The sequence below is a fragment of the Xenopus laevis genome, chromosome 5L, assembly GCF_017654675.1.
Source record: "Xenopus laevis strain J_2021 chromosome 5L, Xenopus_laevis_v10.1, whole genome shotgun sequence".
In the NCBI taxonomy this organism is placed as follows: Eukaryota; Metazoa; Chordata; class Amphibia; order Anura; family Pipidae; genus Xenopus; species Xenopus laevis.
Window position 1 is genome coordinate 102,939,928 of NC_054379.1, and position 13,723 is coordinate 102,953,650.

Genomic DNA, 13,723 nt, shown 5'->3' on the forward strand with positions numbered 1-13,723 from the left:
AGTGTTTTTTTTTCGTTGTATTAGAACGAATTTTTTTATAAAAATTTTTGGCGTTACTGTATTTTGGCGTTGTATGCAGTACAAATAGGAATCAGGCACAATCGTTAGTAAAAGTCCAGGCAAGAGTTCAAACACGCAGGCAGATAAGGATCAGAGTCAGGATCATAGCAGGAATCAAAATCAGGAATCAAACAGACAACAATACACCCAGGTAATACACCCAGTTACTCACAGGATTGGAGACCTAGAATTGGGCAGGGTTTCATCTTCCAGGGCGCCGTTTTATTACAAAATCCCGGCACCAGCGATGATGTCATCATGCAGCGACGCCGCACCCATGTGTTCAGCATGGGCGCCGAAATCTTGGATTTTCATTGCAACCCCTAGGAAGGTAAGCAGTGCCGTCGGGTGCTTCCGGCAGTCCTGACAGTAATCTGTGATGGCTGTCACTTTCTATTTAGCTTTCAGTGTTTCAAATTAGAATTCAGAAACCTACAGCCATTCATTTAGTTCAGAAGGCAAGGTGCAAAAAAATAGCAGAGTGCATATGTTTGCACTTTTCACCCTGCTTTCTCAGTCATAAGTTACCCCTATGAAGAAGTTAAAAAGAGAGCAAAACATTAAAACAAAATTAAACTAGGAAATAGCAAAGTTACAAAGACAGGGTCTATTTTTTTTAAAAGTCAATTCATTTCTGTTTGCATAAAAGGCATTCAGCAATAGGAGGAGAAGGCCATCTAATAATTTACTTGTGCACAAATGCAGCCTGGGCTATCTGAGACAGACTTTGTTGTTTATAACTTTATCACTGTTTTATACAGATGAATAAAAGCAAAGGGCATGCTTTATTTCAGCTGCTAAATCAGTTAACAAAAATAGCTGAAAGGTAGATTTATTATTTAATGGAAAATATCTTTAGAATGAAAGCTTGCGGAATGGCATAAATGCTGCAAAGAGCATACCCATGACCATCATTCAGTTTGCAAGCAAGCAAATTTCCCCTGAATAAGTATTCAAATGTATTTTTAATGTATTAAGTGAACCTTGCACAAGGGTTTCCATTGGAAACATACTTTATTCCCTGAGTAAAATGTTTATTTATTTATTTTTTGCCTTGTAACCTAAGCCCAAACAGTAACTATTTATAACTGGATTTTATTTGCCTGCATAATAAGGTAATATAATAAATAATGTAATTAATAAAATGACTGCATGGGCAAACTTCTGGGTCTTAAAAATCTAAACAGATGAATAACCTTCTAACTAAATGGGGGTATCTTGGATTAATGCATTGATGTATAATTGTTCTGCATGTCAATCAATCTCACTGGCAAGCCCCTTGGACAGAACAGCAGTAACTTATAGGGATAATAATATCAAAAGAGAGGAGTGTGAAGCACCTTCCACCGATCAAGAACACATAAATGGTGTGCAGGGTCAAGTATTAGAGGCAAATATTAAATAGAGAGTAAAGAATGACCCAAAAAGATTTGCACCACCCCATTCATTACATCATGAATCCCATGAACCAGGAAAGTAAAACTTAACCTTTATTAGTATGTACTAAAAATAGACCAAGGGTGAAAAATCAAAAAGTGATTTAAAATTACAATGAGGGGGAACTCATATTTTGCTGAGTTAAGTAGTTTGCCCCAAATGCTTGATAATTGATCGTATACCAGCTTAGTAGGATCATATCAGAAGCATAACCATGGGGTTGATCTAGATGCAGTTCATAGAGTTGTAGCGAAATGGCAATAGTGCTGGCGCTCAATTCCCCAAAGGGTTAAACTGCTTGTGAGTGCCAAACGATATAAAATCTATATTTACACGTAGTAGGTCGATTGAGGATAAGCCATAGGTATCCCTCGTATTAACCCGCAGCTATTGCCGAAAGTACCCTAATGTGACAGGTAATCATGAGTTTCAAAGGCCTGTCAGTAGCGATTCTATTCACGGCATAGCATATTTTCGTTATTAGCTACTATGTTGCCAAACGCCCATCCCACCCTTGACACACCCCCCGTGGGACTGTGTGGTCGGCGGTGAAGTATATTCAAAATTACAGCAAATGAGCTCCCTGCCTATTGCGAGTTTAAAAGTTAAAAAGATGCGCATCTTTTTAACTTTTAAACTCGCAATAGGCAGGGAGCTCATTTGCTGTAATTTTGAATGGTCGGTTAATACGAGGGATACCTATGGCTTATCCTCAATCGACCTACTACGTGTAAATATAGATTTTATATCGTTTGGCACTCACAAGCAGTTTAACCCTTTGGGGAATTGAGCGCCAGCACTATTGCCATTTCGCTACAACTCTATGAACTGCATCTAGATCAACCCCATGGTTATGCTTCTGATATGATCCTACTAAGCTGGTATACGATCAATTATCAAGCATTTGGGGCAAACTACTTAACTCAGCAAAATATGAGTTCCCCCTCATTGTAATTTTAAATCACTTTTTGATTTTTCACCCTTGGTCTATTTTTAGTACATACTAATAAAGGTTAAGTTTTACTTTCCTGGTTCATGGGATTCATGATGTAATGAATGGGGTGGTGCAAATCTTTTTGGGTCATTCTTTACTCTCTATTTAATATTTACTTATAGGGATAAGCAGTCATGATATTAGCTGTTTAAAAACTGTTAATACCATGAATATGAAAAGAATAAAATATTTCCATTGCAATAATGCACAGAAGAGTCCTCTGAATAATTTTACATTAAATCATATGTGTTTCTATGCCCCTTTAGGACTTGGAAGTGCAATACTTTTACTTTTTGGATTTAGTCTGCAACAAGGAGCAAATTAACTTTTAATTATTAGTGCCAATTGTTGTATCTATCTACTGCACATTGTCAGGGCAGTTACATTGATTTACCAATTTACCATTGTTAGTAAAAGGAGGAAGTGGGGTGTTGTGGCTAGCTATGTTTGTATACCCATAGATACCCATAGACCAATACTGATGCTTATGACACCTTTTAAAACCAACATAAAGAATAAAATAAAATCATGCAAGGCAATTTGTGGAAGAATGTGGACTAATTTTGCATGCCTTCATACCAGCTAGGGGAAACAATATCATTTTTAAATTAGTTCTGGGCTGCTGAATCATTGCAGTATCTTTGAAATTAAAATAGCACATGTTCACATAATTAACAAGGAGGAAAGAAGCATGAGTTACAAATAAGATGTGGTTCTCTGAGCTAGTTGATAATGAATTATACTGTAGCCACAATGCATGAATAAGTTCTATGAGGTCGTTTCTCTACTACTCTGAAGATTTAGGCGTTCTTCACAAAGGTATTTTTTCTGTAGCACATCATTCATTATGCTATTTTGCTCTTAAATAAGATGTTATTTAAATTAGTTTATTAGTGCAGACACGTAAACTCTGGTGATAATAACATTTTAGTTGAAAATATCTCAAAATTCTGATGGGACATAATATGGCAAAATAATTAATGTGCTACTGTATTCATGACCTGACATATAAAATACAATCTCACATGTGTTGTTTCACATAGACACCTTATTTTAAACTTAAAGAGCAAAATTTAGAAACAAATATAAAATATATTTTTAATAAAAAGTTATTAAGGTGGAGAAACATTCTACTGAAAAAAATTCAAGTTGATGAAAGAAAAAAAGATATATGATGTAAATATGAGCAATAATCTAAAATATATTAATTTAAAAATAAAATTTGAAAGGATGATTTGGTTGTTTTATTGCTATTGCTATTGATATCTGTCTTGTCACTCCTGAGACAATGGTACAAAAATGATTTTTCCTCTAGCCAAGACTCCAATTTCAACAACGCTATACATGTCAGTAAATCACATCTCAACTTTCGAGTTCAAGTGAAAACGAAATTGCAGTCTCTTTTCCACAACGGAATTTATTTATTTATTGTTGAGTGCTGGCATATTAAAAAAAACAGAATAGAATCATCAAGATTGCATTTTGTAATGGACAAAAATGTTGCTTACAATTAAAAATCATGTTTTCCATACATTTTTTAGGGCTGTTTTAATAGATAAAAACAAAAACTCAAGCATAAACTTTTTTGCAATCTTCAGAGATACTTTCAATTTATTTCTTAAAAATTGGCAGCTTTTATTTACCAATGTTTTTCCTTCAAATTTTCCAAATGTTTCCTTTAATAAATTGCAACTATTGAAGTATTAAAACTTGAGTATATTCACAATCACTTAAAAAGTATCTCTTTTTCATTGCACTTGGTAATTTTACTTCATTTTTGTTTTGATTATTTATTAATAATAATTATATTATTATATTATATATAATAATTATTATCACAACTATTATTTGCGATATCCCATTTGCGATATCCCATCCCATTTTGTGAATTGTGGGAGATCTTAAACAGCTGTGATAATAAATAAATGCAAAAATAAATACAAAAATTAAGTAAAATTACTAAGTGCAACAAAAATAAATACTTTTTAGTTTGTATTTGATTATATTTATCTCCCACACCACCTCTAGATTGGGGTAGTTTAATCTTCAAAACAAGTAGTAGTGTGCACCGCCACCACCTAATAAATAAAATCGTATACAGGTATCGGACCTGTTATCCATTTCCGTAATTTAGATCTTAATACCTTAAATCTACTAGAAAATCATGTAAACATTAAATACACCCAATAGACTGGTGTTGCTTCCAATAAGGATTAATTATATCTTAGTTTGGATCAAGTACAAGGTACTGTTTTATTATTATAGAGAAAAAATAAATAATTTTTAAAATGTGGATTATTTGGATAAAATGGAATTTCCGAAATTCGGAGCTTTCTGGATATCGGGTTTCCAGTTAATGGATCCCATACCTGTATTCACAATCATGTTCTATTTGCCATCATATTTTTTCTCAAATGCAGAAAATTGTGATCTCGGATTTTAATAAATCTGTCCCTAAAGCAGAAGAAGCAATGCAAAGAATAGAAAGGGACAGACATATACTGCTTATAATAACAATAGTTTTTGCTACTAACATTGATGCTATTGAATTTTATAAATGACTGTATATTCCAAATTTATCTTTCATCGTTTAAATTTCCTTTTTTTTTTTAAATAGCCTTTAGTGAACTTCCCATCCATATCAATGGAAACAAGCCTCCCTTTTTTTTCACTTCATTGCCATTTTAGAGCTTTTAATGAGAAACCAATAAGACATACTAAAGGATACTAAAGCTAAATCTGAGCTGAGCTGTGAGCTTTATGGTCCCAATTAACATTTACATCTAAGATTTCTGACTCACTTCCCATGGCTTATTAAAATATCACACACTTCTCACTTCATTTTCTAGCAATACATATTAATGATTTTATTATTTTTATTTTTGTTCTGTAGCTGTTCCACGGACAAGTGATACACAGTGCAGCTCTGTTCCTGAGCCTAGATATGGAAGAAGAATTGGCACAGAATTTTCAGCAGGCTCTGTAGTGCGATTTGAATGTAACCCTGGATATTTGCTGCAAGGCTCTAAAGCTATCCATTGCCAAAGAGTACCAAATGCTTTAGCTCAATGGAATGATACTGTACCAACCTGTTTGGGTAAGAACATGATAACAAGATGTGAATTCACAAAAACACATATCAGCACCAGTGAATTAAATATAAAAATGACAATTCAGTTGTTATTGATTTACCATGTAGAAGACGTACAGTAGTTGCCATAACTGTATGCAAATGTCAACTAAGTCACATTGTTATGCCGGGATATTGTATTCACTTTACTATTTAACTTATCCAGTAATAATTATTGCATAAATATTAGAAGACCTATGTAATTAATTTTTTTTGGCTCGAGCAGTCATAATTAAACCCTGTATGAGTTCAGGAAGTCACACAAGGTTTGGGTAAAAAACCCTTGTTATTGTTTTTCAACTATTTGGTGCCCAACTATTCCTTACTTAAGAAAGCCTGCTCAGGGAAAAATACTTCAAATAACAATGTTCTTGAACTCACACAGGGTTTCCTTAATGATTGCTCAAGCCAAAAGGATCCAGCAGTCTTAAATCAACCCACCCATTTCAGTTTTTCAGACTACAAAATACCTATAAAATACAGAAATGTGAGAGGCAGATATTTCCATTTTTTTAGTTCTGGAAAAAAAGTCTTGAAAAGACTTCAGAATATCTGGAAAGCCTTCATTAAACTGACCAGTGGGAAAATTACTAATGGCTTTGAGAGTATTTCAATCCTCACATGGATCCACATCCTATATAATAAAGTCCAAGTGTCTCTGCATCCAGTCCCGTCCCTGTGTCCGTGGAAATGCGCTACTGCGCATGTGCCCCACGGACCGTCTATGGCAGGGGTGCCCAGGATGCCTCAATCTCGCGTGATGAGATTTGTGACGTCGGGCTTGGCTGTCAGACTGGAAGCAAGGAGCTGGATACGGCGTTGCGGTACATGTAAGTCGCTCATGTTTACCTTCTTGATGTTGTCTCGGAAGCGATAGTGTTCGGCCAGGGAGGGGGGGTTGTTGTGGTTAGTGGGGAAGGGAGGGGGAGCTATACAGTGCCCATGCTCCGCAGTGTAACGCGCTGACACGCCTGGCTTGATTCTCACCGCCTGCTCCCTCCCTTCCTGCCGCTGAGTGGGCGGAGAACACGAAACCACACACCCACCCAGCCCTGAGCAGGCGGCGGAACAACGTGACGTGCGGCAGTGGCGACGCTTTGCTTCTTCTATTGCGCATGCGTGAGGAGTGGTAGTGATGATGTCACCAGAAAAAATTCTGGTTTCTGAACTGCAGTGTGACAAGAATCCTGGGAACTGTAGTTGCAAACGGCTACATCTAAGATAGACATTTGTATTGATTTGTTGAGTAATATAATCCCATTTGTTAATTTGTTTAGGGCAAGTGGAGTGCTGTCTGGTTTCTTTCAGTGAAATTCATGAAACAGTAATAAAGGAAATCATTTCACATTTGGACGTGTTATTTTTACTTTATTTATTCTAACTGTAAGGCTAGGATCCTAACAGGCTGAAGCGCAACATTCTCAGCCTTTGTAACCCCTCAATTTATTGCACACAGGGCGGAATATGGCTGTAATGCTGTTTTTTTTCATTGGCTGAGAAAGAATTAGGGATGCACCGAATCCAGGATTCGGTTCGGGATTCGGCCTTTTTTAGCTGGATTCGGATTCAGCCGAATCCTTCTGCCCGGCCGAACCTAATCCTAATTTGCATATGGGGAGGAAAATCACGTGACTTTTTGTCACAAAACAAGGAAGTAAAAAATGTTTACCCCTTCCCACCCCTAATTTGAATATGCAAATTAGGATTTGGTTCGGTATTCGGCCAAATCGTTCGCAAAGGATTCAGGGGGTTGGCCGAATCCAAAATAGTGGATTCGGTGCATCCCTAGAAAGAATAGAGTGTAAAAGCCTAAAGCAGACATGTTAGCCAACATATTGGCATGCAGGCTCATCCTATATAATAAAGTTCAAGTGTCTCTGCGTCCAGTCCCTGTGTCCGTGGGATTGCGCTACTGCGCATGTGCCCCACGGACCGTCTCTGGCGAATTAGCCAGAGCCAGCCGCTATAGGTTGGCGGTAGAGTCTGCATACCTATTGTAACACGTCACTTATTTCCGAGCGCATACAGTCCAATAGGCAAGCGATGGAGGCGGGGCATGGCACGGCATGCTTACGCGAGACGCAATCGAATAACGCTGGAGGCGAGGGGCGTGCGGTTGAGTTTTGTATTTTTTTTTTAAGGTTCTGGTGTCTGGACCGCGTGAGCCCGTGAGGAGCGGCGGGTTCGGTTCTGCGAGCCACAAGGTGAAACGAGGGTGCCAATATGTAAATAAAGGCAGGAATGGGGTGGAGCTTATCTGTAAATGTGACTCCGCAGGGATGGGTGAATAATATGATCTCTTATCCGCGTGGGATCACTTTGTTGTTTTTATGTTCTCTGTATTGGGGAGTGTAATGTGCTGCGGCTCCTATGGGATAGATCGTCCTGGAGACGGACAATTCATTAATAATGAGGAACCTTTGCTACTTCCTCCTTAATCAGGACCGGAAATGGGTCCTCAGCATCACAGGGGCCCCTGGATTATAGGTGGGGGGGTGACAAAGGTACAAATGATTTATAACGAGTAACAAGTGTTCTATTTTTACATCCCTCCAGCTCTTGCTCAACTGCAAGTCCCAGTATCCCACCAACACTTTATAAGGGGTTGTTTACCTTTAAATTAACTTTTAGTGTGATGTAGAGCGTGATATCCTATATAATAAAGTTCAAGTGTCTCTGCGTCCAGTCCCTGTGTCCGTGGGATTGCGCTACTGCGCATGTGCCCCATGGACCGTCTCTGGCGAATTAGCGTCCAGTCCCTGTGTCCGTGGGATTGCGCTACTGCGCATGTGCATGTTCTAGCGCCCGTTAATTTAACGGGCTTAATGTCTAGTACAGTATAATTATGATGGTTATTAGTGATGGGCGTATAAATTCGCCTGTCACGATTTGCGTCAAGATCGCTGTGCGTCAACACTATTCGTACGCCCATTAACTTTAATGTCAGCGTCAAAATTGACACAATCAAATTTTCGGATTTGCGTCCAAAATTCTACTAGTCTATGTAACTGAAGGAGTTGGTGGGGTTTGGATGTTTGACTATTGAATGTTATTCTCATATCTACCAATCCACATGGGAGCGTTTTTCTCAATGCAGGTGTCAGGAAGCTGTTATCTGGTTACCTCTAACCTAACCTAACATGTCTAGCCCCATATAACCGAAATTAAATACAAAAACAGCTCTTTGCTCTTTTAAAATGCATTTCAGTGCAGGATTCTGCTGGAACAGCAATATTAACTGATGCATTTTAAAAAAAAAACAGAAACCCTTTAAAGCATCCATTTTGTCTTTCAGCAGAACTCTGTGGGGCTAATTTATGTTTTCCACAGTCAAATTATGTGCCCTGCTTATGGTTATATTTATGAAACTGAATAAGATTTGTTTATTTAATGTATTTAATATTTCCAAATATTTGTGCACAATGCAAATTTGCAAAAACTGGAAAGAATGGCACAACAGTGCAATTTTTCAGCATTCAGGAAAAAACATGGGCAATACAACCATTTGCAAATAAATAGGAGCTGCACACACTATATAAATGACCCCTTGTATCTTTTCACTATGCTGACAATGGCCATTTGTACTAAAAATATATATACATTGGTAAAGTCATATGAGATATGTATCAAATGCCTCAATGGGAGGAAGAATATAACCCAAATAACCGAAATGATATAAAAAAATATAGTACATGTATGAAACCTGAATTCCAGAATGCTCAGAAACTTAATTTCTGTAATTTGGACATATCTTGACGCTACTAAAATTTCACTTAAATAAGGATTAATTATATCTCTTTTTTTGGGATCAAGTGCAAAGTACTATTTTATTATTACAGAGAAAAAAATAAATCATTACAAAATATTTTAATTATTTGATTAATAAAATACAGTCTGTGGGAGACCACCTTCCCAAAATGTTTCCAGATAATGTATCCTATACCTGTATAATTTATCCTTAACTCATGGCTCAAATTGCACTAACTGGACTTAACTCTACAGCTTAGAACAACACAAAGACTTAGAAAAAGATTAGGACAATTCAGAGACCTCATAACTTGCAAGAGTTAAGGGCACAGTGCAAACCACTCATAAACCTGTGTTTATGTGCCAGTAAGCAATAATGTTCAGTATCTGAGTCTCACCTCTAACATTCATTAACTTATCTTCTCATATCTGCAACCTCATGCTACTTTAGCTGCAAACCTCCATGGTAACTTGTTCTGTCCTTATTATGTACCGTAGGGGGTCCTTTATCTCATATATAACTGTTCCAACAGCAGCTGCTATAACAAATTATCTACTATATATCCGAACGCAGTGTGATATCATTCCCAGATGTTTCACCTGTTATGCTCTGAATCTGAAACATTGGTTGTGAGTATTTCTCTCATGGCATCAATTGTAATCTGGAGCCAGCTAGAGATAGACTACATGCAGCTGTCAAGGTGCAGTGCCTTCACAGTAAGCCACATCATTAGTATCCCCATAGGCAAGTGACAATGACACGTTTAGTTCCATAAACATGAATAATTTAGACAATGCAAATATAGTCAATGAAGATAAAACAACCACAATATATATTCTGGAATGTAGTTTTTATTTTTCCAAACTCGAGTTAATACTGTATTCAAAATTATTATTTTCTACTTTACACGGCATGATGTCATTCACAAAATCTTGTAGGGGTTTTATAAATTGGTTTTATAGTAAATTTGCAACTTTTTTTTACAGTTCCATGCAGTGGGAATTTCACAGACAGAAGAGGGACAATTTTATCCCCTGGTTTTCCTGAAACTTATAGTAACAGCTTAAACTGTATATGGAAGATTATAGTAACAGAAGGCTCAGGTATACAGGCAAGTATTATAGTAAATTCTAGATACAGTTGTCATAGCATAATGGAAATGAGGATGTGTGAAATGTACAATACATTTTGTGAGATACTTTACAAAATACAGAATAATATATGATGAATATCTGCTGTTTTTAGTATATAAACCCGTGTTTCTCTAGAAACCATTGAAAGGCTTTCACAAGCAATCTTGAAAATAACATTTATTGTTAAATGTAAAAAATATTCATCCATAGTAATTAATATAGGAAATATCACAAATATTCCGAAACATATTTATTTATTTATGAATGATATAATATAAGTGTCAGCCCTAGATAAAGAAAAGATCAATAATAATAATGTGTCATGTGTAATCATGTGTTTCACTATAGACAGTTATACTTTCTAAGTTATGTTTTTAATGTGCAGAGTGCCAATATGGCCCTTTTCTGATACCTAATTCTAGCCGTGGATTTTCAAATGTGCCTGTATTCTTTTAGTATATTCCAGTACTCATAATCATCTTGTAGTTCAATTTCTTCAGTTAGTTTTACTACAGACTTTGCATGCATTTGTAAATTATATGGAGTGTTTTTTTATAGTTATTGGTCTATTGATTGCAGTGGTCCAGTATACACAATGAACTTCCATACAGTATTCGGTATATAAATTAAGATAGAAAGCAACAGTTGTTGCCACTGAATAAAAATTACTTGTACTTGTTTTCTAATAGTTGTGCCCCATGAATAAATGGGGTGAGAGATAACAGTCAGGTTTATGGGAATGTCATTTTTGAAACAGTTAACAAAGCCTGTGAATTGACAAGGTATGTTGGATTCAAAAAGGATTTTATGCCATTATAATGTAATTGTGATAGTGTCCAGTGATGGACGAATTTGTCCCGTTTCGCCTTGCAAAACGGCGGTTTTGACGCTTGAGACAAAGTTGACAAAGTTGATGCGGGCGCCCATTAAAGTCAGTGGGCGTTCGTTTATAGTCGCTGGCATCACAACTGGTGCCAGAACCTTTGCCAACGTCTGAAAAACTTTGACGCCGGCATTAAAACAGGGGAATTTGCGTCTGGTGAATAAATTCGCACATCACTAATAGTGTCTCCTAAAGTTCATATTGGTAGCTGATTTATTTACATAATCAATGTGCTGTACATTTTTTCATGCAGATACAAGTATTAAGTTTTGCTACTGAACACAACTGGGACTCACTTGAGATATATGATGGTTCTGATATGACAGCACCAAGACTTGGAAGTTTCTCTGGTAACTGTTGATATTTTGATAAATAGAAACTACACATAATTTGTCATAATTAATACTCCCAGGCAAAGCTCAATGATTTCAGTACTGATTCACATTAATTTCTAAGGATCATAATTATTTAATTATCTCTTAAGATATACCATAGTAAGGGGTTTTTTTTTGTAATAAACTTTAATTTTTTGTAGAAATATGTATTGTAGTTTACATATAAAGTGTCGATTTGAATTAACTAATATGATAAATTATTCAGTTATATTTGGAGTTTTGTATTCTTTTGGAGTTTTTAATATACTTATTTTGAGGCAGATTTATCAAAGGTCAAGGTGAATTTTCGAATTGAAAAAATTCGAATTTCGAGCTACTTTTGTGTACTTCGACTAGGGAATAGTCCAAATTCGATTCAAATTAGAAAATTCGAATATCGAAATTTATCATGTACTGTCTCTTTAAAAATTCGACTTTGACCATTCGCCATCTAAAACCTGCCGAATTGCTGTTTTAGCCTCCTAGAACCTATTTGGAATCAATTGGTGGACTTTGAAAAATAAAAATTTTTTGGGAAGAACTTCGAAACAAATTAGATCGAATGCGCTATTAATTCGATTTGTGCGATTCGAATTCGGCCCAATATGGACCTATTCGAATGAAAACCAACCTATTCGGCCATAAAAAATTTCAACTTAATTTCTGTTGGTCTTTTTGAATTTTGATTTTCGAAGTTTTTCAAATTTGAAATTCGACCCTTGATAAATATGCCCCTTGGTATTCAGATCTACTCTTACCTATATGCAGTCCTTAAATGAAACCTGCATTCCTAAATCTCAAATACACATTTTCTTTGCACTGATAATCCAATTATACACCACATCAAACATAGAGTAACTTCATTCTCCCAGTTTGTTCTTTTTAGAGCAAGAAATAAGAAACATCACATACTTTTCATGATAAAATAGTTCACAAGTAATTTCTGTACACGCCCTATTCAATGAACATATGTTGAACAAGGAGAATATTGACCCTTTAAATGTGTGACAAGCAATCTACTTGCAATGGTTTAATAAGAAAATGTAGTTTGCCGTTTTTTTTCTTCAATGTTCTTTAATCTCATGTTTTGTAAACCTCTTAATTCTCCACTTCTTCTGTTTATTAGGAACTACTGTTCCAGCTTTATTAAACAGCACATCTAATCAACTTTATTTGCACTTTCACTCTGATATAAGTGTGTCAGCTGCTGGATTTCATCTTGAATACAAAAGTAAGGCTTATATTATTGTATTAATAATATTGTATTAATAATTTTTTATCCAGTATAATCAACATCATATGAAGAGATTATTTTTAAATATCTGTCAATGGTATGTTTAAATGCATTTACTTGGATTTTTTAAAATAAAAACTATGGGACCTAATTTGAATCCAAATTTACACAAAGACTTCTATGGCATTTTCATATGCTATACCATGTGATGTTTTTTTTTTATTAAATTGAACATGGCCATTATTTTGTATGAATATAAAAGTCCACTATTTCTACTGTAGTACTCTTCTGACACTTAAAATGAAGTGATAAAGTTCAAAAAATTCATGCTAAATGAATATTTAATAAGCTTAATAAGCCTCTTGGAGTTCTATCTTCACATAGGTACCTGGGCTATGTTATAGAATCTTTATACAGGCCAAGGGACTCCATGGTGACTTTTAAATATTGTACATAATTTTTAACAGTGCATTACTGTGTGTAACGTCAAATTTCCAAGTGGGTGCAACTGGATTTTAAGTTTTTAAAAATGCTAGGAATTTTAATTTTGCAAATACTAGATTAATATAGTTTAGTATATTAATATGGTATCCAGACAGAACAAAGACAGATTCTGTATTGTTTATACAGCAGGTGTTCTAAAACAATCCTTGATTGTATTATTATAAGAGCAAGGTTTAAACAGGTGAATTATGATTCAGCATGAGCATATTTTAAGTTTTTTTACAAG

General features: G+C 35.6%; 1 protein-coding gene across 1 annotated transcript in view; it reads left to right on the forward strand.

Moving 5' to 3' along the window:
• Positions 1-13,723, forward strand: part of LOC108716186 (CUB and sushi domain-containing protein 1-like) — an 882,106-nt gene that overhangs the window by 745,824 nt on the left and 122,559 nt on the right. The window contains exons 34-37 of the mRNA XM_041563770.1: positions 5,385-5,588; positions 10,356-10,480; positions 11,639-11,735; positions 12,886-12,990. Coding sequence (XP_041419704.1) covers positions 5,385-5,588; positions 10,356-10,480; positions 11,639-11,735; positions 12,886-12,990 — 531 coding nt within the window. The remainder of the gene's footprint in view (positions 1-5,384; positions 5,589-10,355; positions 10,481-11,638; positions 11,736-12,885; positions 12,991-13,723) is intronic.